General features: G+C 47.6%; 1 protein-coding gene across 2 annotated transcripts in view; it reads right to left on the bottom strand.

Moving 5' to 3' along the window:
• Nucleotides 1–1,786: 1,786 nt before the first annotated feature.
• TRAPPC11 (trafficking protein particle complex subunit 11) overlaps nucleotides 1,787–26,680 on the bottom strand; it is a 273,835-nt gene continuing 248,941 nt past the window's right edge. For both annotated transcript variants that reach the window (XM_078783191.1, XM_078783192.1), the window contains exons 26-30: nucleotides 14,162–14,273; nucleotides 13,848–13,939; nucleotides 6,380–6,513; nucleotides 5,835–6,002; nucleotides 1,787–2,228 (exon numbers count right to left, since the gene is read on the bottom strand). In XM_078783191.1, the coding sequence (XP_078639317.1) occupies nucleotides 2,184–2,228; nucleotides 5,835–6,002; nucleotides 6,380–6,513; nucleotides 13,848–13,939; nucleotides 14,162–14,273 (551 nt within the window). In that variant the 3' untranslated portion in view covers nucleotides 1,787–2,183. The remainder of the gene's footprint in view (nucleotides 2,229–5,834; nucleotides 6,003–6,379; nucleotides 6,514–13,847; nucleotides 13,940–14,161; nucleotides 14,274–26,680) is intronic.

Here is a 26,680-nt window from a genome sequence, read left to right as displayed (position 1 = left end):
CAACTCTCTTTGCTCTCCAGCCTTAATGCTTTCAATGGGCCAAGGTCAGTCCATGGTAAGAGATCCCCCACTGAGGATCAATCAGAAAAGAACATCTGATATTTACCAACCATTTGCTAATTTGTAAGTTTGTCATTTGCCAATCAATCAGGTGTTGCAATTTTTAATGCCCAGATCATGCCTTCTCTGGTCATTCCCCACCATATCTCTTGTCAAATGTCACCAAATTGGGGTCTATGGCACAACGGCAGAGCCAGAAATGAAGACTATATGACAATATCAAAAACTGAAAAAACCAGAGGCATCTTCTACTACACAAGAGAGCCGTTGGTCTGTGTGCTTCCATTTTTCTGAGATGGCTGAACGGATCTTCGTCAAACTTTCAGAGGTTCATCAGTGAATGCCTGGGAGTGTTTTAGGCAAAAATAAAAAAAATAAAACTTTTGAAAAAAAAGTTCGTTTTTTTTGGATTAAATTATTTTTTTCCTCGCTCCATAGTGCTGACGCCGTTTTGATTAATGACAGTTATATACAAGTACACATTCGCATAAATAAATACAAAACAATCACCACACATTTGAACACAAATAATAAAACAATTCCGGAAGCGGTCAAAGTTGGTGGTACGGCTTCTTCTTCTTCTTCTTATTCCTGAACGTCATCATACTTAACTCAGAAACGTGATGCACGGCAGCAGATATTCAACGAAAAGGTAAAATGATGATTTGACATTTGTGATGGATTCTGATTTGGATGTAATTGCTTTTCCATGACTTTTCCATGATTTGACTTTTCTTTGCCCTTTTTTCAAATATGTTAATGTTTCTTTTTCACTTGAGCAACGCCGGGTACTCCGGCTACATACACTTATATACTTTACTCGGGGTAAACATACAAATACAACTTTGTCTGGGGAGTAACATAGGCTATGTGGCCAGGGCCTCATTCGTGTGTGTGTGTGGGGGGGGAACCGGGAAAGGGGCGTAAATTCTCTATGTAAATGTATACCGTGTAGCGCCACCTGGTGATAGTGGCAGAGGGTATTACAATTTCCTTTTTTACCTGGGCAACACTGCACTCTTTGCAGAACTACAGCACAACTAAAGCACTCTTTGCACAGGTAAATTTTTCTTCCTTCGCCTTCCCCCCTCAAAACAGAGGGGACTGTCAAAGCCCCCCACCCCCAAAAGTTGTATATGTAGTTATATCTTTCCCGTCCCTCTCCCGTCACCTCACCTCCCCCCCCCCCAATCCCTCAAAAAAAAAAAAAAAAAAAAAAAAAAAAATATATATATATATATATACGTATATACATTGCCTGGTGTGTAAATGCTGTACGATCTTAATGCATTTGGCCTCAAGTGCTTTGGAAACTGTCCACAATAGGGAGTTTTACATAATGTCTTGCCAATGCTTCAAGTTGTGATGATTGTTTAAAAATGGACAAAAAAATAAATAAAAATCCACAAAAATGTTTAGAAATGGACAAAAATAAAAAAGTTTAAAATCTGACACCAACAAAAACACACATTTTATTGTTCGCTATGCCGAGTTGAAATTAATTTAACAAAATGAGATTGCCAATAAAATTGCCACTGATTTGTTATAATGGGTGTTCCTTACCACAGAATTCAACGGTAAAATAGCGCAAGGCAAGATGTTTCTTTGCTTCTACCTGGTCTACCCTTGTTCCAAAGAAAGCCATTAGAATTAGCCATATCTCCACGATGACTTTGAAGATCCCAGAAGGGCACAGACAGAACAAAGGAACACGCTTATATTTGAACTGAGCAACAAGAAAAATATTTATTTAAGAAATGTGGTGGCATATTCTGAAGAAGACAAAGAAGGCCAGGATTATAATCATAAACAGGCACGATTACATCAACAAATTGTCCCCCTACCCGAAGTTGCTGCCTAATCAAATAGCGAGTTTACATGCTGCGGAGCAAATCCAAGCGCATACTTATTCATCGTTTAAGAGATGAAACCGACACTGTACATTGATATGAAACTGCGTTTTAAACATTTGTCACCACAAGCATACACACGGTGATATTGGCCCGTCAGCCATCCGAACGAGTGTGCAGATCTTCAAGGCGCAACGCATCGAGATCCGAGTCTGGGCAGCGAAAGTTGTAGGGAGGTTGAGGTATGCCGAGCACCTGCAGAGCGAGCTTGTCCTAGCCAGCTGCCAAAGTAAGGCTGTTTGTTCCTCGAGCCTGGGGCTGAACAGCATGGGGCGAAGGGGGTAGGATCATCAAAGTATACAAAACTGACACGGCAAGCAGATTCCCCGAGAAGGGCAAAGGGATCAGAGGAGGTAAACCATTCATGGTTGACAGGTTAAGCAGGTGATCGCCCTGTTATTTGGTCGTGCATTATAAAATTCCAGAGCAATAAAGACGATCGATGGAAATTCCAAGACGGACCAATGCTCGGTGTCATGTAAAAACGATAGAAGAGTATCCTCTTATTGAAAGACGAGCAATTCATGTCCATGTGTTTTATACAGCAGTGTCCATGTGTTTTATACTTTCCCACCCCACCGCCTTTCCATGCCTCCTCCCCCCAAGCCCCCTCCCTCCCACAGATCTCCCGATGTCCCTGTTCTCTGCTGTTGTACTTGTGTGCTTCCCTCTCTCTCCCCATCTTGTCTCCCGCTCCCTTTTTTGTATGTTTTGTGTGTCCCTTTTTTTTTTTTGTGATTGATGTTAGCTCTTACACGAGCCTCGATGTTGTACACACACACAAAAAAAAAAATTCAAATACAACTCACAATTTAAAAACAAATGCCAGACTTGCCATCGTGCTCACGAATGAACAACATGCACCTTCTAAACCCTTCAAAAACCAACAACAACACTTCATAAACACCGGTAGGACAGATAAACTCCATTCTTTAACTGGGAAACCATTTTTATGCTCATCAATTACAGTTTCCCAATCCAGCAGAACATTACGCTCTTTTCGTTTGTTGCATTGGGATGGACGCCACACTAGATGGGTAGCATTGTCTGCATCTGCATTTCGTTCGTACACAAAACTACACATCATATGCAACATATCTCATGAAAATTCACCTTCTACTTATTTGAGTGAAACATTGAGGAAGTTCAAAAACTCAGAATTATAGGATCTGCTCATTATAATCATTCTTTTTCACTTTACATTCTTAAATGCATAAATGTCCAAGTGAGCAAGAAATACAATCTCAGTTAATTTTCCTGAATGTATTTCCAAAAACACAGGTTTAATATTACGAGTAAATAATTCACAGGTGTTGTTACATCTGGCACTCTTTAGCATGTGACATTTTTCGTGTCCTCATCATGATTGGGTGTTCCGACGCACGACTGGATGCTCATTCACTAGATGCCCAAAATGAAAGTTCTCCAGTCTTAAAAGCCACCCCATAAAAGCATAATGTAAAGCCAGGTGATGTATGGTGAATTTAGTGCTACGTGACTGCCAAACCGTGGGGATGGGAAGTGCTTTGGCGCAACCCACCCGCCTCCTCACCTACTCCCACCTCCGCAGTCCAGATATGCCCCCCATGTGATTCCCATCTCTTTGGAGGACCACTCAAAGGCATCTGGGTGTCATCAAGTTTTAAAGTGACGAGGATGTGAATCCAGGTGCCCTGAAATAGCTGCACAGCTATCCTCGAGATTTTCTATGCTTCTGGCATTAAGTACATTACCTCACAGATGGGAAAAGTGCACATGCTGGAGAGAAATGCCTTGAAATTGCACACTACGCTCCATTATATTTATTGCATTCCTTTTTGTAGGGAACATGTGACTGCTTTTTATCAACGTGAAAAACGTGTCAAGATACAGTGCGATACTAAAGTCGAGGTCGAGAAGCAAATGTATGAAACTAGCAGAGTTACTCGGCGTTGTCTGGAAAATAAATAGTCAGTCACGTGTGTGTAGTGGGCTTTTGATATTCAGAGGAAGCCACGCCCCTTGGGCACGGCCCGCTGCCACGCCCCTTGGGCACGCCCCTAGTCTAAATCTGATGCGCCCATGGTTTTTGTTGTAAAAAGTTACCCCCCATGGACCCCCTCTTCCCTCTCTAAGTCACTTACTTAGGCTGTCCATGAGGCACAACCAACAAACAGACGCTCACAAATACGGTTACAAAAGATTAGATGTGAAAACAAAATAACATAGATATCTGCAATCACAAAGTGATCGCCAAGGGGAAGCCTTCCCCGACTTACCCTTGAAGATGCCTGTGACCCAGTCATGGCAATATTTTTTCGGACCACCATATGACCTTGACCGTCAACATTTTGAGATATAATGTAAATTAAGAAAATGCTTCCCCATGTACAATCCATCCATAAAACTCAACATCATGAAAATCGGAGGAACATTATTCAGGTTATGACCAGAAAGGAGTTTTTTTGTGAATTAGGTCACAATCCAAAAAAGTACGTCAAGGACACAAATCAAATATCAGGTGCACAACTTAAGTACAGGTACACTATTATGATGCAAGAACATATTGGAAGGCCAAGCGGTCTTTGAGATTTCGCATTGGCAAAATTGAGTGATGACAAAAAAGGTTTGTTTTTTTTTCCAGACCACCATTTTCCACCTCCAAATCTCCATCTCCATCTTCACAACTCCTCATCTCCACAACTCACCTCCACAACTCATCTCCACATCTCCACCTCCACAACTCATCTCCACATCTCCACCTCCACAACTCATCTCCACATCTCCACCTACACAACTCATCTCCACAACTCATCTCCACAACTCATCTCCACATCTCCACCTCCACATCTCCACCTCCACATCTCCACCTCCACATCTCTACATCTCCACATCTCCACCTCCACATCTCCACCTCCACATCTCCACATCTCCACATCTCCACATCTCCACCTCTCCACCTCCACATCTCAACCTCCACATCTCAACCTCCACATCTCCACATCTCAACCTCCACATCTCAACCTCCACATCTCAACCTCCACATCTCAACCTCCACATCTCAACCTCCACATCTCAACCTCCACATCTCAACCTCCACATCTCAACCTCCACATCTCAACCTCCTCATCTCCACATCTTATCTCAACCTCATCTCCACATCTTATCTCAACCTCATCTCCACATCTCATCTCCACAACTCATCTCCACAACTCATCTCCACAACTCATCTCCACCTCCACCTCCACCTCGACACCTCCACCTCCACACCTCCACCTCGACACCTCCATCTCGACACCTCCATCTCGACACCTCCATCTCGACACCTCCATCTCGACACCTCCATCTCGACACCTCCATCTCGACACCTCCATCTCCATCTCGACACCTCCATCTCCATCTCGACACCTCCATCTCCATCTCGACACCTCCATCTCCATCTCGACACCTCCATCTCCATCTCGACACCTCCATCTCCATCTCGACACCTCCATCTCCATCTCGACACCTCCATCTCCATCTCGACACCTCCATCTCCATCTCGACACCTCCATCTCGACACCTCAATCTCGACACCTCCATCTCGACACCTCCATCTCGACACCTCCATCTCGACACCTCCATCTCGACACCTCCATCTCGACACCTCCATCTCGACACCTCCATCTCGACACCTCCATCTCGACACCTCCATCTCGACACCTCCATCTCGACACCTCCATCTCGACACCTCCATCTCGACACCTCCATCTCGACACCTCCATCTCGACACCTCCATCTCGACACCTCCATCTCGACACCTCGACTTCTACATCTCCATCTCTACATCTCCATCTCTACATCTACATATAGGGATAGCGATGACTGATTTAGAACATATTTTACCTTGACAAAGATGTGTGTAGGAAGTAGTCTCTGTAGTGCTTCGTTGGTAGCTCCTGGAAAATGCAAAAGCCGAAGTAAGAGCTGGGGCAATGCCTGGAATCCCGGCATGAGTGGATATAGGTTGTAAAGCAGTTCTTGCTCACAGCCTGCTAGAATTCGCAGGCGAACCTGGAATAGATGAATATGTGGATTCAAGATTAACAAAAAATAAAATCATACGCGGTATTAATTCGTTCTTCCGTTGACTTGTCCTTGTTCTAAATGTTTTATATATGTTAGATTAATGAACAGGATTAAATAATTAAATTCATGTATGTGGGGAAATTCCATGAGCAGACCAGGAATGGAACCCAGGTCTCTAAAAAAAGAAAAGAAGAGTAAAAACCAGTCATCGACGGGATGATACAGGAACAGTTGGAATAGCAGCAAGCGGAGTACCACAGTCATTATCACATAAATTTCTTCATAATAATGAAATGTCAAATCATATGCTAAATAAAGAACTTGTGTTGCCATACACACCCTAAAGTGCTGATTGAGCTTACCAGTTTGTTGCCAGAAAACATAAATGCATCGCTGGCAGTCACAGTGGCCTCTACTTCCTGCACAAAAGCCGTACGATTATGGAGCTGGAAACGAAGAGGCAACACCTCTCGCACTCGACCAAACGCTGGCATTTCTGTGAATACGAGCAAAGAAGAGCAGAGAAGACACATTTCTCGTAAAGGAGCACAGAATACCCACAGGCGAACTTGCTTAAGACATATTCAAATAGTGCTGGACCCGAACCGAGTTCCTGAACCCAAACTCTGTGAGTTGCGCTTTCGAGTCGAGTCCGAGCCAAGCTGTGTTTGGCTGTCAACTCGGAAAAGAACTCAGATATTCTTCTCAGATGATGTGTTTGCGTTTATACTACTGTGTTCAAAAAGTATCCGACCTTTATTTTTCGTGCGTAAAAAAGAAGAAGCTAGGGAGGCGTTGATTGGTGCACGTATGTAGGCGATCTTAATGCGCACGCGTGAATTTTTTCCCACCTACAGAAGCTGTCATTCGACGGCAGACCGCCGATGAGTGAGGACATGTAAGCGAGCGCCGTCAGATTTTCGTTTTTGAGAAAATGACGGAAAAACTTGAACAACGCTACTGCATCAAATTTTGTGTTTTTTGGCCTCGGGGATGTTGGATGCTTCCATTGTGATGACTGCAACTTGGTTTCTGGGTCGTACCCATAAACCCAGGACTCATCGCCAGTGATCACTGTGTTGAGGAAGCTGGGATCGCTGTTCACAGTCTCCAGCATGTCCTGTGCGATCTCCAAACGGAGTTGCTTCTGCTCAATCATTAGCAGCTTTGGTACGAACTTCCCTGAGATTCTCCTGAAGCCCAAATCCTCCTTCATAATGGAATGAACGGTGTTGAATCTTGCAGATCGTTTCCACTTGGGAATCGCCAAGCTTTACACAAAATTTGATGCAGTAGCGTTGTTCACGTTTTTCCGTCATTTTCTCAAAAACGAAAATCCGACGGCGCTCGCGTCGCATGCGCATGTCCTCACTCATCGGCGGTCTGCCGTCGAATGACAGCTTCTGCAGGTGGGAAAAAATTCACGCGTGCGCATTAGGATCGCCTACATACGTGCACCAATCAACGCCTCCCTAGCTTCTTTTTTTTACGCACGAAAAATAAAGGTCGGATACTTTTTGAACACACTACGTATATGACTAGCGGGGTCACCCGTGGGAATCCCACGGGCATGGATGTGTGTGACATTTCGACATATTGAGTTAGATGCTGCACATTCATTTTTACAAAATGGTTACTGGCAAGTCATCAGATCCAGAAATGGTGTGATGAACACAATTTATTTATTTCACATAATATGTGACCCCTCACTCCTCTCCACCTGACACTCTCCTGTCTCCACCTGACACTCTCCTCTCTCCACCTAGCACTCCTCTCCTCTCCAAACCCTCACATTCCTCTCCTTTCCAATCCCTCACCTCTCCAATCCCTCACACTCCTCTCCTCTCCAATCCCTCACACGCCTCTCCAATCGCGCCTCACACTCCTCTCCAATCGCGCCTCACACTCCTCTCCAATCGCGTCTCACACTCCTCTCCAATCGCGCCTCACACTCTCCAATTGCGCCTCACACTCCTCTCCAATCGCGCCTCATACTCTTCAATCGCGCCTCACACTCCTCTCCAATCGTGCCTCACACACCTCTCCAATCGTGCCTCACACTCCTCTCCAATCACTCCTCACTCTCCTCTCCAATCGCTCCTCACTCGCCTCTCCAATCGCTCCTCACTCGCCTCTCCAATCGCTCCTCACTCGCCTCTCCAATCGGTTTTCCCCGTCTCGTTTCTCTCGTTTTTCTCCCGTCTCGTTCTTTTTCTTGCTCCAAATCGGCCCGTCTCGCCGGTCGGAATCGGAAATCGGCCCGTCTTGCTTTCTTGCTTGCGCGTAAATAAATTGTGTTCATTACACCATTTCTGGATCTGATGACTTGCCAGTAACCATTTTGTAAAAATGAATGTGCAGCATCTAACTCAATATGTCGAAATGTCACACACATCCATGCCCGTGGGATTCCCATGGGTGACCCCGCAAGTTTGCATTGACGTTCGTCGATGGAGTCGTTCGCCCGTCTCATTCGCTTTCTTGCTACATCCTGTTCAAGTCTGCGTTCTTCATCGATCGTCTCATTTATTTTGGAAATAGAAGTTTCCACGCAGCGCATGAATTGTCACGATCCTCAAGAGGAATTTGTCTCGTAATCATCAAATGATAAATGGCAAGTAAATTATATTGTGGAAAATTAAAGATTTCAAATAAACCTATTTAAAGTGTATGCGCACATAACTAATAAAAAAAAACGAAGAAATATCTCTCGGTAATTTCCTGAAACATATTTTACTTCCGGCTAATAATGTTGAATGAAATAAAAACGAAGAAATATATGTCGGCATCATTGTTGACGTTTTTGTGACTACTGTCATCAAACGAAAAAGTAATATATCTTAACGGAAAAGCAAAAGCGAATTTTTAATATATATCGACACGTTGCCGTCGGTGTCATGTTGGGCGGTGTATGATACACCATGACGCGATTTTTAAAAATATATCTGCATTTTCCCACGTGTGTGGAATGTTCTCAATTATTGCTGACACCGACTCCAAAACCATCGATAAAAATGAAATCATATGGTGAGTTAGATTGGAGATAAAGGCGTGAGCGAGACTCAATGGCCTTGAAGTTACAGGCCTTTGAGAATTCATTTCGTTCTATAAACGGCAACTTTCATCGGATTTTCTTCCCGTTTTTTTTCAACCGAGTCTAAAACTATGTTAGCGACTGTGAAAAATGAAATGATATGTCGAATTTGAATTGAAATAAAACTGGGAGAGAGAGCAAGACACCACGGGCCTACAAAACAGGCCTCAAAGCTATGCGAGTTAATAAAATGGTGGATATTTGTTTATTCATTATATGAAGCCACTCCCAGAATGGGTGGAGCTACTCTGCAAACCGAGTAAGCCACACCCCGGACAGACGCCCAACAGACAGACAGACAGACAGACAGACAGAATCATCTACGGCTATTATAATATAGATAATGTGTGTTTATATATGATAGCACGTTTCTCTTTGTGAGTTTCAAAGCAATACGTTACCGTAATCAGACACTAGCTGTTACCTGTCGAGCTCTGATAGCTGTGAACACCGGTCTCACAACATACCTAGCTCTGGATTAACTCCAATCGATTGTTGTTGTTGTTGTCACTGTTGTTGTCTGTATGCTCCTTCCATGTACTTTTATGTATTTTTCTATTGCTTCGAGAAATATTACGATACATAATTCTGTGTGCCCCTTCGGTGTCCTTCTAAAGGCTTCCTGCTTTGGTAGAATAATAAATGCTTTTATTTGAGTGGCTGTGAGGGGAATCCATAGCACTTCTTTTTTAAAGTCATGCAGAGGCGTTTAAAACGGGTAATTTTGTGATTAATAAAACAATTTTTTGTTCCACGTAAATTGATTATTAGTTTTCCAATCAAGGAAATGTATTATGGTAAACACTCACCCTTCGTGGGGGTTACTTCCCTGAGATTGCCGCGAATGGTGAAACCACGAACACTGACACCAATGGCTTTATAGGCAAAAGGGGAGAAAGTTCCCAATGCACAAAAAACGATTTCCACAAGAATAAATGAGGTAAAAGTGTAATAAATGTGTGATTAATATATTTATGCACGATGTAAAATAAATCTAGAGCAAACCAAGTCTTTTACTGAATGAACACAGCATACTAGTGGGGCACCAGTGGGAATCCCACCGGGCATGGACGTGTGTGACATTTGGACACCTTCATTTTGATGCTGCACATTCAGTTTTACAAAATGGTTACTGGCAATTTATCAGATCCACAAATTTACACAATTTACACAACTTACAAATTTACACAATTTGTAATTTACACAATTTATTTTCCGGTACTTCTGATAACGTGAATGCATGTGCATGCACATGGGAAATACGGTTGGAAATGTGTAATTACACCTCATGTAAAATGTGATTTCAAGAACTCAAATCCTCTCCCTCCCCACCCCCAATCCCCCCCACATCACGCACACTGCACAGGGGAGAAGATCACACACAGGAGAGGTGGAGAGGATCACACACCAGGGAGAGGAGGAGAGGATCACACACCTGGGAGAAAATTACACACACTGGAGAGAGGGAGTGGATCACACACAGGAGAGGGGGAAAGGATAACACACTGGGGAGTGGATCACACACTGGGGAGAGGATCACACACCGGGGAGAGGATCACACACAGGGGAGTGGGTCACACACCGGGGAGAGGATTACACACACTGGAGAGGGGGAGTGGATCACACAGGAGTGGATCACACACAGGGGAGTGGGTCACACACAGGGGAGTGGGTCACACACAGGGGAGTGGGTCACACACAGGGGAGTGGGTCACACACAGGGGAGTGGGTCACACACAGGGGAGTGGGTCACACACAGGGGAGTGGGTCACACACAGGGGAGTGGGTCACACACAGGGGAGTGGGTCACACACAGGGGAGTGGGTCACACACAGGGGAGTGGGTCACACACCGGGGAGAGGATTACACACACTGGAGAGGGGGGAGTGCATCACACACCGGGGAGTGGATTGCACACACTGGAGAGGGGGGAGTGGATCACACACCGGGGAGTGGATTACACACACTGGAGAGGGGGGAGTGGATCACACACCGGGCAGTGGATTACACACAGGGGAGTGGATCACACCCCTGACCCGTGACCCCAAACAAACCATTTTGACACAAACCGAGCAGAGGCTGACGATGTGGAGGCTGATGGGTGCCGTTGGTCTTTTAAGAGTGTTTTTAAATGTGCACTTCCCAATCGACCCGTTACCAGATTTTTAAAGGCAATTGACGAGCGAAGGGGGCCCGGGGATGACGTGCAGAAAAGGAGTACTCAGTTTTCACCTCGTTTGTTTGTCTGTGTTTTCTTGCTTTCTTGTTTGTTTGTTTTCTTGCTTCCTTGTTTGTTTGTCCAGACGATATCTCGGCCATCCTTTGAGCTAGGAAGCTGAAATTTGGGCGCAATAGTGACCACGCACTTTTGCAAAAACTGTATTTTTTATTTTTCGATTAATCGATTCATTGATTAATTATTTAATTATTATCGATTTATTAAATACTTATTCATATTCTTTCTCATCTAGGCAATGTCTCAGGCACCCTTTGTGCTTGGAAGCTGATATTCGGACATGACAATGACCAAGTAATTTGGCTGTAAAGGTATTTTTGATTTATTCATTTATTGATAAATCAATCAATCGAACAATTATTAATTAAACATTTTTCAAAAAGTTACAGATTCGGATGAAGCAGTAGTGGTTTAGATATGCTATTGCCAATTGATTAAGAAATAAATTATTAGCGGTTAGGGTGCGGCTTGGAATCCTAGGATCCTGAGTTTGAATCCCGGTCGATCGCTGAATTAACACCAGGGGGGTTGACTCAGCCTGTCATCCTTCCGAGGTCGGCAAATTGAGTACCAGCTTGATGGGATGAATGATCCTGGTGTGTACCCCAATTCAGAATAGGTACACCATATGTTGTGCGCTAGAAGATATGTTATTTATTTATTTGGCATGTGGCAGTGTACTTTGAATGTACCTCTACCTGTTTATATTATTTCAGGACGATTTTGGCAGCAACCTGTGTCAATTGATTAAGGAAGAAATTATTTTATGATTATTATTTAGCTCTCACCTAACCAATTACCCCAGGGGGCTAGGATTAAATAAATAAATCGACTCATCGCATGCTCTTCTAGTCGAAGAAAGCTGCATAAAGCAACAATGAAGGATATACAAGGTAGGCCCTTTGCTATTTCAAACTCTTCCCAGAGTCCCTCCACAGCTGTAACGACATTTACACATAGTACACACAAGATAATCCAAATGCTGCACTCCCCCTCAGCTGCCGGTTTCATCGCTTATTAATTGAAGGGAATAACCAATCAGCGCTTACTTAATCAATTACCACAGGTGTCGAAGATTAAATAAATAAATTGACTCCTCACATGCTCTTCCAGCCGAAGAAATTTATAAAGGACCCCATGGAGTTAAATCCAACATAAAATAACCCTGGAGTTCAGATATTTTCATGGTGATTGTTTAGTTACGTCACTCATACTGGTGATTGCAGGTAGAACCGTCCCCAATGTTCTTTTCCTCATTCACAAACCTTCATTTTCCTTCAAACCTGTACACCTGTGAAACCACCCCACCCCAACTTTGCTTCTATAGTCATCTTATCCACCCCCAACCCCTAATCCTTACCCACACATCCCTTGTTATCCGCCTCTGGTTATTTGTTCTTCAGACCTGCTTTTGAGATTTCTCCTTTCTCTCTCTGCTGTTCCTTCTGTTATGATGTGTCCTGATCCATTCTGTGTTCTAGCTCTTCCACAAACCTTGACTTTACAAACAAAAAAACAAAATTATCTTTAAGTAATTTGGCCTTCCAATCAGATTTCTATCTTTAACTTCCCAGGTATCATTATGGTTCTGTCTTGTTGCTTGAATGCCACATCTGGAGATACCTGTTTAGAGAATATTTCTCTCTGGCAATTGTCCTCTTGGTGTAGAACTATTTTGAGCCTCGTCGAATTTGATATCTTGGACATGGAATAGGTTTATATTATCGACAAGAGAAATTGAGTTTTTTTTTAATGTGGTGGCCTAAGACTTTTGCAAAGTACTGCATATAGTCATATATGTATATATTATACTTGAATAAAATACAGAGTTAACTAGAACGGCACCAGTAGAAAGCATACCTCCGCCTGGTGAACAGTTTACGTTTTGTACCCCACTGATAGGCCGGATCTGGATTCGGAGCTGAACCAAAATCTAATCGGCTTGTTCTTGTCACCTAACCAACTCGTCCACCAAGTTGTCATAACTCGTCCACAACTTTTTGTGATATCCTGCTATATGTTGGTTTTAGCCCTATCTCTCAATGGTGAAGAATCACTTAAAAAATAAATAATTCTCATATCCGAATCCATAACCAGATCACCAAAATCGAATGAAATCGTCATAATCAGACACCGAACCTGTCCACAAAGTTTCGTCCAAATCCGTCCACAACTTTTTGAGATATCCTGCTATGCATAGTTTTTGGTCCTATCTCCCAATGGTGAAGAATCATTTAAAAAATTAAAGTAGCCGGATCCAAATCCGGATCTTCACCAAAATCTAATCATTTCGTCGGCGTCACATACGCGACCTTTCTGTCAAATTTCCTTTGAATTCATCCACAACTTTTTGAGATATTTTGTTCACAAAGAGACAGACAGACAGGGATGAAAACATAACCTCCATCCACCTTTGGTGGCGGAGGTAATAACTTTGCAAAAAATTAGACTGTATAGTGAATTTAACTGTAATCTGAGTCGTGATTGCAGCTCTGCATACCTGCGTGCACATACAGAGGAATGGTTTCCACAATCACATGTGGCAGGGTAAGCACCGTCGTGACCAGAGGGTCATTGGGAGCTGCTGAACTCCTAAGCATACAAAAATTATAAAAATTAGGGATGAAGAATGAAAATGAAGAAGAAAAAGAATATATTTATAACCCATGGAGATCTAGCATCAGAATAAAGGTCAAATAATGTACTCCTTTTGTGATTAGTTTCCAGCCACTGGTGAATATGAAGAAGAACAAAAAGAAGAAGAATAAAAAGAAGACGACGAGGAAGAAGAAGAGGAGGAAGAAGAAGACAAACCTCTTCCAGAATATAGTGTAAGTTCCCATTGCAACACCACTTTGGCCATCGGGCACAGGAGGGCACTGCAGGCAGCAGCAATCACTGCCAATTTCATCTTTTTGTAGCTGAACTGTGGGCAGACGAGACGTAAACACCATAAGTGGTGCGAAAAGACAAAAAAAAAAACCAGTCCCCCTATAAACTTCAATGTACAGCAAGATTGTTTTTCAAAGTCCACACAAATCAAAAAAAGTCCACACAAAAAAATTAAAAAAATTCAACCATCTATTCATGAGAAAAATTTCAAAAATGCAGTAAGAACTAATTTTTCCTTTAGCTCATAGCTGAGATTAATGTCCTATGGAGTTAAAAGCTCCATGCCATTTTCTGTATGCAGTCTCATGAAAAGAAAAAGAAAATGGCCACTTGGATAATTCTTCATCTTCGTTGGCAGTTTTATCACAGCTTTGATTCGTACTGCGCTGGTGATGAAGGATGGAGGTATTACTCACAAGTGGTATTACTCAGCAGTGCCAAAGCCAGCTGGGTCACAGTATGATGCCGATATTTCGTTGGAGTTCTTGATTATCCGCTTAACATTTCGACTTTACTAACGGATGATTACCAATTTGAAATCGCAAAAGTGAAACTGAAAACAGCTCAGGAAAACGGAATTGTTAACTTGACCCATTAAACCTGCTTCACGGAATCAATCCAGAACCTACACTGTATAATTCAAGTTGTGAAAACATTCTAAAAAGTGAAAATAGCAGTCAAACTATTTCAATCGAAAAGAGGGATAAAAAGAAAACAAAGTCGGACTAACGAGAGGTGGTTGGTGGATGGAGAGAATACGCTAAAACCAGCTAACACAACATGCCCACTTTTTCAAAATGAAGTCTGATGCAGAACCAGCAGGAGTACTTGGTGTTGCCCGGTGATGCTCTCATCCTGTTGGCATTTTGAAGAAATCAATTTGTTTTTTCTATTTTGATTGTGAGTGCAAAAAACACTTCCCTACCCTCACGAAGGAAACCATCACACGCACGCTCGCACACACACACACACACACACACACACACACACACACACACACACACACACACACACACACACACACACACACCAAAGAGATCATTTTATATTTCGTTTCACATAGCTACAAACGCTCAGGCACTATACAGCAATAACAAAAAAAACAATTTCTTTTATAAAGAATGAGTTTTTTTTTTTTGTTTTTTTTTTTTTTTTTGCATAAAACACTCCCCGTGTTTTCACTGATGAACCTCTGAAAGTTTGGTGAAGATCCGTTCAGCCATCTGAGAAAAATGGCGACACAGACAGCCAAACGGCTCTCTTCCGGTGTGGATGAGTTGGCATACTTGCAGAGAGGGACTAGATATAAAAAGGCAGCATTCAGACTTTAAGAGTTGGAATCGTACTTAATTACAAGAGTTCACACTCAATGTGCTTTTGACTTATCCCACTTTGCAAAAAAGTAAATAAATAAATAAAAACAAAAACGTTCCTACAAATTATCTCGATTTTTAAATGAGTAGCGAGAATCCAATGATGCCTTCTGGTTTGCGGCACGTGCATGTTGAATCTGCAGTGACTCCTTCCACTTCATCAAAGTTTGGTTTCCCAGAACGGATCAGTCGTGTCTTTCTGTTATAATTAGTTGCACCACCAAAGGTGGACGTAGGTTATGTTTTCACCTGTGTCTGTTAACAGAATATCTCAAAAGGTTTTGGACGGTTTCGGACAAAATTTGGAGGGCAGGTTGGGTCTGTGACACGAACGAAACGATTATATTTTGGTGATCTGGATCCGGGTTTAATTTTTTTTTTTTTTAAGTGATTCTTCACCATTGAAAGATGGGGCTGAAAACGATATATATTGTTGCGGATATGGGATTTAGATCCATCCATATCCGCTTGTAAATATTCCCCTATTTCCTCAATACTTCCCAACTATCCCCAATCCCCCATTCCCTAGTCCCATTTTCTGTAAACAACACTCTGTAGACCCGACCTCCCCCTATTTCCCCCATTAAATGTCGCATCCAGGTCCACCGCATCTCACGTAGACAACTATAGGACATCTTGCTAGTTATTCTTAGTCTATGTCAGTTAAGGACTCGTTTCCATTAATTCTGACTCTTCGTTGCACCAGAATGTGATTGTATGGCACCGTTAGGAAGTTTAGGACCTCCCAATACCTCCCCGCAGCTCTTCCTCACGGTTCAGCAACAACAACAACAACAACAACAACGGCGGCGGCGCGGGGAGTGTGCGTCCTCACTCCGGCTTGGTTGGTAGGGGGTGTTGGGAGGGCACCAGGCCTTTCCAACGAGCCGCCATCGGACATGTGCTCGACGGGGTTACCAAGTAGGGGCTCGCTGTCAGCTCCTCGTCAAGGGCGGAGCCCGGTAACCCCCGCACCCAATAGAAGCGGCGGACCGGTCCCATCTGGGGCGGAGCCAACCAGCCGAGGGCGTGTGACTCCCCGCTGAGCATGCGCAGGAAGAGGGAGGTGACGTCAGATGCGCGCTGAGCTTGGAGAAAGAAAGACGCCACCTCCGAGCGCTGTGAGGCCTCCCTGCATCTTTTGGACCGTGCTTGATCCTGTCCCCGAGCCAAGGTGCACCTTGTGCTATCAACCGACCTGTCCTTCCCTGCCATCAATCCCTGTGTAAGTCAGCCTTGTTCCGTTTGTCTGTGGTCTGTCTGGGATAGATAAGATTGTATCTAAGTGCCTATCTCTTCTGTGTCTTTTACCTCACTCTACCTTGTAATCTACCCCTTTTCTCCACCACTAATTATATCCTCCTCCGGAGGTCTTGAGAACTGTACCCCTTGCGTCGTTTCATTTATCCCAGTCGTTGTGTCCTTTCCATCATTGATTTAGCGTAGCGCGATTTGGCCAACGTTCGAGTGGAATCGGGTGAGTTGGGGAAGAATCGGGTAAACTGTACGAACACGGCGGCCATTCCGCTCGGTCAAGCAACATCTTTAGCCATGTCCGTAACAATTGGTGTCGAGGAGTGAGATATGGACCCGAAGCGCGCTTAACGCGCTCAAAATTACAAGTAACCGAAATTTGTTTTGTTTTAAAATAAAAACCCGAATTTTGAAAGTCGCGCTATGGCAGATCAAGACAGCTGGGTTCCGGTAGAGGAGAGTGAGGCAGGGTCGATCCAGGACCAAATTGAGGGACATGAGGAGAGCGAAGCAGTGAGGGCGGCAGGTTCGCAAAATGGCGTCCTCGCGCACGAGGTTACGGGCGCGCAAAATGGCGCCTCGCACATGGCTACGGCGACTGCGCCCGCGACCGTAGCAGCGCCGTTGGTGGATATGAACCTTTTTTTATACAAATGAAGGCCCTTATGGACAAGAATAGCGAAGAAATGGAAAGCAGAATGATGGGGGTAATGGGGAACCGGATGGATGCTCAGAGTGAGCAATTGGGGGTAATGAGGGACGAAGCGAGGAGTACCGGTGAGGGATTAGACAAGAAATTAGAGGGGTTAGACAATGGGATAGAAGGGGTGAAACATGGGTTAATGGGGGTAGAAAACAGAATGGCCGCTCAAGAGAATCAAATGGAAGGGATGAAAAAGGGGTTAGAGGGGTTAGAAAACAGTATGGAAGGCAAATTGAGGGACATGAGGGACCAAGCGGAAAGGGAAGTTAAAAAAATGGGGCAGCAGATAGAGGGGGTCAGAATGGGGGTAGAAACTAAATTGGATGCTCACAGGAAGGAAATGGAGCAGATGAGGGTGGCATCTGGGCAGGAGATGCAAGTGATGGGAGAAGAGATCAGAAGAGGTGTGAGTGAGGAGGTCGGAGGAGTGCGCGAGGAGGTGAGGCACTGTAAGGAGCGCATGGAGAAGGAGGTGAGAAAGGGGACTGTAAAATTGCAAGGTGGTATAGAGGAGTTGACGCTGGGAGTAGAACAACTGACAGTGGGACAAAAGGAGTTGGGGGACCAGGTAAAGAAGAACACAGCGGTAATAGAGGGTTTAAAATTGACACAGAAGGAGATGAAAAAGGACGTAGGGGTAATTAAAAAAGAGTGTCAGACGGTACACGAGGACCTGACGAGGAAAATTAACAAGGTGGTAGAGGTGATGGAGGTTAAAGAGCGGGAGGTGCGAGAGCACATAGAAAAAAATAAGGTGGAGTTAGAGGAAGAACTTAAGGGGGCGCACGAGGAGATGAAGGAGGTGAAGCAGAAATTAGAAGAAGTGGAAGAAGGGGTGAGCGAAATTAAGAAGCGACGGAGAGAGGATAAGAAAGAGATAAAGGAGGAAGTAAAAGAATTGGTCCAAAGTCTGTGTTCGGATCGTGATGATGTGCTCATTAACCGGATGAGGGATTCGCAGGTGATGGAGGAGAAGCGAAGAGAAAGAGGACCCGGTGTAAGTGGTGACCAATATGGTCGTGCGTATGATGCGCCAGGTGATTTAATAAGCTTGGGGGTCGAGATAGACCCGGATGTTCGTGAGAGGCCAAGAGTGAGGTGTATGGCTGGTCCGGAGGGTATGGAACGAGGGTGCGAGTGAGAGGGTCCGGTGATGGGAGAGGTGCGAGGTGTGAGTGAGCAAGATTGTGGTGGTATGGAATGGGTAGCGGGTTGCGGAAGTGTGACCCATGCATCGACACCAACAGGGGTAGTTTTTAGAGGGACAGGGGAGGCACGGGAGCCCCTTGGGGGTAATGTACTGTGGGGGCCCGGCCGGTTCGGCCCCGCGCTGACCCCGCATGGGGCGACGCACGGGGTCCGGCAGGCGGGCAACGACTCGCATACGAGGTGGTCCCACAAGGTCCCACTCGCGCCGTATGACGGCAAGAGTGATCTACGCGCGTACCTGGTGCAGTTTGACTGTGTGTGTAAGGGCAACGGTTGGGGTGAGGACGAAGGTGGAGTACACCTGGTGGCCGCATTGCGCGGCGTGGCGGCGGAGGTGCTGACGGCATTACCACCGGGTGCTCTCACCCTGCCAGCCCTCCGCGACGCCCTAATTAATCGATTCGGCATTGAACAGCAGAGCGAGCTTGTTAAAGCTCAGCTCGCGCTGCGAAAACGCAAGCCCCAGGAAGCCATCGGGGAACTTGCCCACGACAATCGCCGCGCAGTGGGGATCGCACATGCTAGCATGGCAGCGGATTCCCGGGAAAGCCTGGCGCTGGACCATTTTATCCAGGCCCTCCCGGATATTGAGCTCCGGTAACAGCTCGCCATGTAGCGCCCACAGACTCTGAGCCAGGCGGCTGACGCTGCGGCCCGTTGGGAAGCAGCGAGGCCCCTGGCCCGGGGGAGCGAGCGTCACGCAATGGCGGTCCGCCAGGTGGGACCCCCGATGGAGGGCGGACCCCTAAGGGGGCCCGCCCCCGACGTGAGTCCTGACCTGGCGGGCATGGTCCGGAGGCTGGTGGACCAGCGCCTGGCGGGACCTGGACCATGGCAGGCGGCCCCGGAGGTGGCCCGCGATGGACCACGAGCGGGTAATCCAATTCGGACCTTCAGGGGGGGCAATTTGGAATTCCGGAGACAAGCACCTTATCAGGTGAGGTGCTATACTTGCAACCGTCTGGGTCACCTGGCGCGGCACTGTCGAGCCACGCGCCGGGATGATCCCCGGCGGTTGAGGTTCTCAACTCCGCCCAGGGGGGAGCGGGTTAGCCGACCCCAGACACCCCCCCCCGCCAGACCCCGGGAAACTAGAAGGTGTCGGGCACGTAGGGCGGTGTTCGGCAGAAGAGGATGGAGGAGAGCCCTCATTGACGCGACAGGTCATTTATTGTGGCCAGATTGGAACCGGTAGCCTGACAATCAGATGCAAAATTGCCGGCGTGGGGGTAGACGCCGTAGTGGACACAGGAGCTAGCGCCACGATCATCAGCCCTGTGGTCCTTGATTCGAGCGCAGGTGGCTGGGATAAGATCCAGCGCCTGCAAAATTATAGTTTGCAACTTGCTACCGGGGTAACGGCCCCAATCATAGGGCGTGGTTCTGTGACCCTCAAGTTAGGGTCGGTAAGGAGGGAGATAGATGTTTGGGTGGCGGAGGTGTGCGACCCATGTTTAATAGGGTTGGATTTGTTGACTGCCAGCGGTTGTAAAATCGACTTGTGCCGGGGGATCCTGCAGGTGGGAGTAGAAGAGCTGCCGTTAGGGGGAGTGAGCACGGCCGAGAGAGCGGAGCTGGAGGCTTCCGAGGCCGTGACCATTCCCCCAAGGGCCGAGGCGATAGTGCCGGCCCGGTGGGCAGCTCGCCCAACATGGCATGAGTCCTGCGGCCTGGTCAAACCGGTGGCAGCGCAGTCCATACCGGGTTTAATCGTGGGCCGCACCCTTGTAAAAACGGACGGACCGGTAGTGGCCGTCCGAGTAATAAATATAAGTACAGAACCACGCACTATAGTAAGGGGCACGAGGGTAGCTGGCTGCACCCCAGTTGAGGAAGTCGCGACAGTGAGGGGCGAGAACGTCCAGCCGAGCCGGCCCCGGGGGGAGCCTTCAATAAGAAGTAGGAATTGGCCCGATCCCATTTGCGAGATGGTAAATCGTAGTAGCGTAGAGTTGGGGGGTACCCAGAGGGAGGCCTTACACAAACTGGTTGGGTCCCATTTGGACCTCTTCTCCCTGTCCACCGAGGATATTGGACGTACGGGCCTGGTGAAACATCAGATCCACACCGGTGAGGCCCGGCCTATTCGTCAGGCCGCCCGACGGCTCCCTTGGAGCAAGAGGGCGGAAGCTGACGAGCAGGTTGAAAAAATGCTCGACGCAGGCGTGATCGAGCCCTCGGGAAGTCCTTGGATGTCACCTGTTGTGCTGGTCAAAAAGAAGGATGGGACCACGCGGTTCTGCGTGGACTATCGCCAGCTAAACAACGTGACACTCAAGGACTCATATCCCCTGCCAAGGATTGATGACACCCTCGATGCCGTTGCGGGCTCAAATTGGTTCTCAACTTTGGACCTCAAGAGTGGGTATTGGCAGGTGGAGATGGATAGGGCAGGGAAGGAGAAAACGGCATTTTCCACAGGTAAGGGACTGTATCAGTTTACTGTGATGCCGTTTGGTTTGTGTAACGCCCCCGCCACCTTTGAAAGATTGATGGAACATGTACTAGGCGGCATGCCATGGCAATCATGCCTGGTGTACCTGGACGACGTCCTAGTACATGCCAAAACGTTCCCCCAGGCAGTAGCTAATTTGGACCAGGTGTTCGGGTGCCTCAGACAGGCAGGGTTGAAGCTGAACCCGAGTAAGTGCACTTTGTTTGCAAGAGAGGTGGCCTATCTAGGTCACGTGATCGGCCGCGAGGGGGTAAAAACGGACCCAGACAAAATTAAAGCGGTAGAGGAGTGGCCCGCACCACGTACCATCAAGGAGGTGCGGGGATTTTTGGGACTCTGCTCCTACTACCGGCGCTTTGTGGCGAAATTTGCGGAGTTGGCCCGTCCCCTCCACCGGCTTACGGAGAAGGGGACGCGATTTAATTGGACACGGGAGTGCCACGAGGCCTTCCAAAAATTGAAGGGGTGTCTAACATCCGCACCCCTTCTAGCTTACCCCACTAGCGACGGGACATTTACCCTGGACACGGATGCGAGCCAGGAAGGATTGGGCGCAGTTTTGTCTCAGACACAGGAGGGCGTGGAGAGAGTGATTGGTTACTATAGTCGGGCCTTAAGTAGGCCCGAGCGAAATTATTGTGTCACTCGCAAAGAGTTATTGGCTATGCTGGCTGCCATGAACCATTTCCACCCGTACCTGTACGGGCGGAAATTTTTGGTTAGAACTGACCATTCCTCCTTGCAATGGCTCCTTCGGTTCAAGGAACCGGAGGGCCAAATTGCAAGGTGGTTGGAAAAGTTGCAGCAGTACGATTTTGATGTGGCCCATAGGGCCGGGAAGGCCCATGGTAATGCGGACGCACTCTCTCGGCGTCCTTGTCTGGGAGAAAACTGTAAATTTTGTGCGAGACACGAGGAGAGGGAGCAATTGGGCGATTCCGCCCCGATTCTCGTCGTCCGGGCAACCCGGGTGAGAGGGCCAATTTTGCCACTAACCGCAGATGAGGAATTCGGAACTTTGGCTTGGAGCGCGGCCCAGCGGGAGGATCCCGTACTGGGGCCGGTGCACGAATGGGTGAGATTGGGGCAAAGACCTAATGGGGAAGAGGTCACCCCCCTCGGGGCACAGACCAAGGCATATTGGGCTCAGTGGAAAACCCTGGAATTGAAGGATAACATCTTGTATCGCAAGTGGGTGGAGGTTCCCTCTGATAAAACTTCCTGGCTGGTGGTAGTCCCAAATAAATTTAAGACCGATATATTGCAACAGGTGCATGGTACCCGCCCCGGCGGCCATTTGGGCAGGACAAAGACGACATCGCAGGTACGCCGGAGGTTTTATTGGGTGAATATGGGGCGCGACATACAGGACTGGTGTCGGAGATGCGACGCCTGTACTGCCAAAAAGGGACCAGCACGGAGGATGAGGGCCCCCCTTCAATTACACGAGGTGGGGGCCCCCCTAGAGCGGGTGGCCATGGATATCCTAGGCCCACTACCCCGCACCCGCCTAGGTAATAAGTACATCCTCGTTGTGATGGACTACTTCACCAAGTGGCCGGAGGCCTACGCCCTCCCCAACCAAGAAGCAGGGGTGGTAGCGCAGGCCTTCGTGGAAGGATTTGTGTGCCGGCATGGGATTCCACAGGAGTTGCACACCGACCAGGGACGAAATTTTGAGAGCAAATTGCTAAAAGATGTGTGCAGTCTCCTGTCAATTCGGAAAACAAGAACAACGCGTTTAAGACCTCAATCTGACGGGATGGTGGAAAGATTCAACCGAACTTTAATCCAACAACTGGCACTGTTCACCGCCACCCGTCAGGATGACTGGGACGAACATCTCCCTTATTTGCTCATGGCCTACCGAACCAGCCAGCACGGGGCCACCGCATGCAGTCCAGCGTTGCTTATGTATGGGCGGGAGTTACGGGCTCCCGCCGACTTGCTATGCGGTCCCGTGCCAGACACAGTGGTTAACCCAGGAGGCCAGCTTGGAAAACCACATTTCCAAGCTGGCCTCCAAAGCCAGTCGCCGACTGGGCATCCTCCATCATGCGAAGTCCTTCCTCGGCACACCTGAGCTCCTCACCACATACAAGGCTTTCATCCGCAGCTCAATGGAATACTGTTCTCCCCTATGGGCCGGTGCTCCTGCCTCACACCTAGCTCGGCTTCACGCTGTTGAAACCAAAGCTTTCAGAATTATTGGAATCTCCCGCGATGAAGCTATCTCTGAGGGCCTTTCACTCACTCACCGCAGGCAGGTAGGTGGTCTTTCTGTCTTCTACCGACTCCTCTCCGGCCTTGCACCCCCAGCTCTCTCTGTGCTCTGTCCCCCAAATATTCCTACAGGTCGCACAAGATCTGCCAGCAACCCTCTGATGGTTAAACTGCCGAAATCTCGGCTCTCTGCTCACCTTCACTCTTTCATTCCTCTTTTCTCCCGCCTCTGGAACAAACTCCCTCAGTCCCTTCAATCCCACTCCTCCCTCCAGGTCTTTAAAACAGCTGTTCACCACCATCTCTTATCTTCCCCCATCCAAAACCTTGATCTTTTCTACCCCCGCTAATTCACCCCAGATCCACCTTGTTTGAAATTCCAACTTCTTTCCTGGAAGTCCTGGCAGTGTCCATATGTTTTATACCTCTCCCACCGCCCCCTTCCCATGCCCCCCCCCCCCCCAAAGCCCTCGCCCTCTCTCAGATCTCTCGATGTCTCCATGTCTCTCGGTCCCTGCTCTCAAATGTTGTGTTTGTGTCCTTCCCCCTCTCTCCCCATCTTGTCTACCGCTCCCGATGTTATATGTTTTATGTGTCGGTTTGTCTTTCTGTGTGATTAATGTTCGCTCTTTCACGAGCCTCGATCTTGTATACAAAAAAAAAACAAAAAAAAAAAAAACCCGCCGAGGGAGGGGTACGCACGTCACCTAGAGGAAGGCATGGAGCTAGTCCATGCCTTCGCCCGCCGCCAACTCCATCTGGCGGGGGAAAAGATGAAGCGCAGGTACGACCACCGGAGCCAGGGGAGTCAGTACACTCCGGGGATGAAGATTTGGTTCTTCAATCCCCGGAGGAGGAAGGGTAGGTGCCCGAAACTCACCTCTCCCTGGCAAGGCCCGGGGGTCGTCCTGTCGCAAGTCTGTGACGTGGTAGTAAAAATCAAAATGGGGCCACGAGCCCTCCCTCGGATCGTCCACGTCGACCGGATAAGGCCTTACACCGGCGAGCAGGCGCCCCCGTGGATTGCCTCGGCTTTAGATGCCGAGGCGGGACCCAGTACCTCTGAATAAGGGGGGCTTATTAGTGCCAGAGGACTGGGGGATTGATGAGCGATGGGCCCGGTGGGTAAGGGTGGCATCCCTGCCACCCTTCCCATGAATGTGGGGCAAATGCGCGATAGATTATGGGGTGTATGGCAGTGAAAACTAGCCCGGGTGGGTTAGGATATTGTGTGTAGGGATCTAGCGAAGATGACATTAGGTAACGTTAAGGTTTAGATAGTGACTGATACCTGTAGTGGGGACGTAGTAGCTTAGTGTTTGATAATGACGAGGGAGCGCAATAGTTTAAAGGGACGACTGGGAAGCGCAAGTTTCAGAGGGGAGTAGTTAGATGAGATGATGCTGTGTGAGAACTGGACAGGTGTGTGGAGCAGTGTATGAGTAGTGAGTGTTGTGGATCAGCGCGAATGCGCTTGGGGGAGAGAAGGGTGCAGGCGGCACCAAGTATGAGAGCACAGGTGTGCAAGTACAGGTGTGTGGAATATATGGAGCAGAGAATGAGTGGTGTGGAGAGAGTTGGAGTAAGTGGTACGGAGTGGTGTGCATGGTGCGAAGGTGTGGATGGGGGAAGAGTGGACCCCTTTTCACGAGTACCCGGGGAGGGTAGTTTAAAGAATAGGTAGAGGGTATAGGTAAATTGTGGTTGGATATTGGCATTTGTGGTGCGGTTGCAGAATGGTATTGTGGATGGGTGCATTGGTGTGGTGAAATTGGCTGGTCGTGTGGCCTGTTAGTATGAGTGTGAATGGTTGGGCACTCCGCCACTGTTAGATGTCGGCCAGGTGAGGCCGCAGGTGGGCTCTGGGAGCCGTTAGTGTCAGTGGGTGCCTGAGGATCCCGGGCGTGGATCGGGCAGCCCGTGCCAGAGAGGGCACTGAGGGGGTGAGAGTGCGAGAGGGCCTTCCCCAGTTAGTTAGGTTAGGGTGAGGAGCAGGTGAGCTCGGTAGGCAACAACAGTGGTGGAGGTGTGCAGGTGGGCGGACCAGCTGGGAGCGTCACACGACCCAGCCACCGAAATTGTGCGGGGGCACCGAGTGTTGAATCGGGGGAGTGAGACCCCAACTTGAGAAGCACCACAGTTTGGTCAATGGGAATTGGTTTTTAGAACCCATAGTGTAAGTTGGCCAATGGATTGGCAGGGAAAGACCCCGGGTAATGTAAAGTTGTTAAAGTCATTTAGGAAATAGTTAGGATTGATGAACCTGTCGCACCATACGCAGCCACTTACCTGAGGTGATGATGATGATGACTCCACACCTGTGTTTTCTTTGTTTTGTGTTGCAGGAAATGAGAATTGCTGTGTGGATTTGTGAGACGCATCACGACGTGGATGAGACATTGGGGTGATTCCATCTCTCCCTCCTTAGGAGGGACTGATGATGAATTGGTGATGGCAAATTTTGATGTTGAGTTGGAGATGGCAAATTTTGATGAGATTTGGAAATGGCAAATTTGATTGGTTAGGAGGGAGAGAAGACGAATTTGGTTTATGGGAGGAACGGGGAAGACAGTAGGGGGGTTGTTGATGTGTAAAGTAGATGTTTATGGGTAGTGTTGTGTTTTGTGGATACAGTAAGGGGTAAGGGAGGGGCAATGTAGGTTACCTGGTGGGGGGGAGGGGGGGGCGTACGGTAGGAACGTACCTGTCTCACCTGGTTCCCATGTGCCCCCAGTGTGCATTACCTTATATTGCATGCACTTTTGCGCCCTTACCACCTTACTCACTTGTCTTCTTTTGTCTCCCACCTCTGAGGATCTGGCTTTGGGGCAGAGAGAGAGGAGAGAGAGGTGCTGGCTCCGCAGTTGTGGGCCTGTACTTCCGCTGCTTGCTGCCTGGATCGATACACCATATGGACCGCAATTTTTGTGGCCGCCCACCATGGACCGCAGTTCTTTTGCGGGCAAGCACCACCCGTGGATGGACCTCTGGGTCAACGTGGCACCTATGCCATACAGGTGAACCACTTTTAGTTGGCCCCCCTGACGGCCACAATTCAGAAATGGACGCGGTTGGCGCCTTTCTTTATTTCTAAAGAAGCCAGAAGGCCAAGTGCACTCCATGAAGGCAAGACCAGCGGCAGAACATCGGCCGGCTGCGACACCACCGGTGACTATGAACACTTTATTGGTGCACCGGATGGTGCTGACTGTGTGTATGGGGTG

Source organism: Myxine glutinosa, chromosome 8 (assembly GCF_964187855.1).
Source record: "Myxine glutinosa chromosome 8, kmMyxGlut1.1, whole genome shotgun sequence".
NCBI classification, from domain to species: Eukaryota; Metazoa; Chordata; class Myxini; order Myxiniformes; family Myxinidae; genus Myxine; species Myxine glutinosa.
This window is presented reverse-complemented; position numbering and strand designations above follow the sequence as displayed.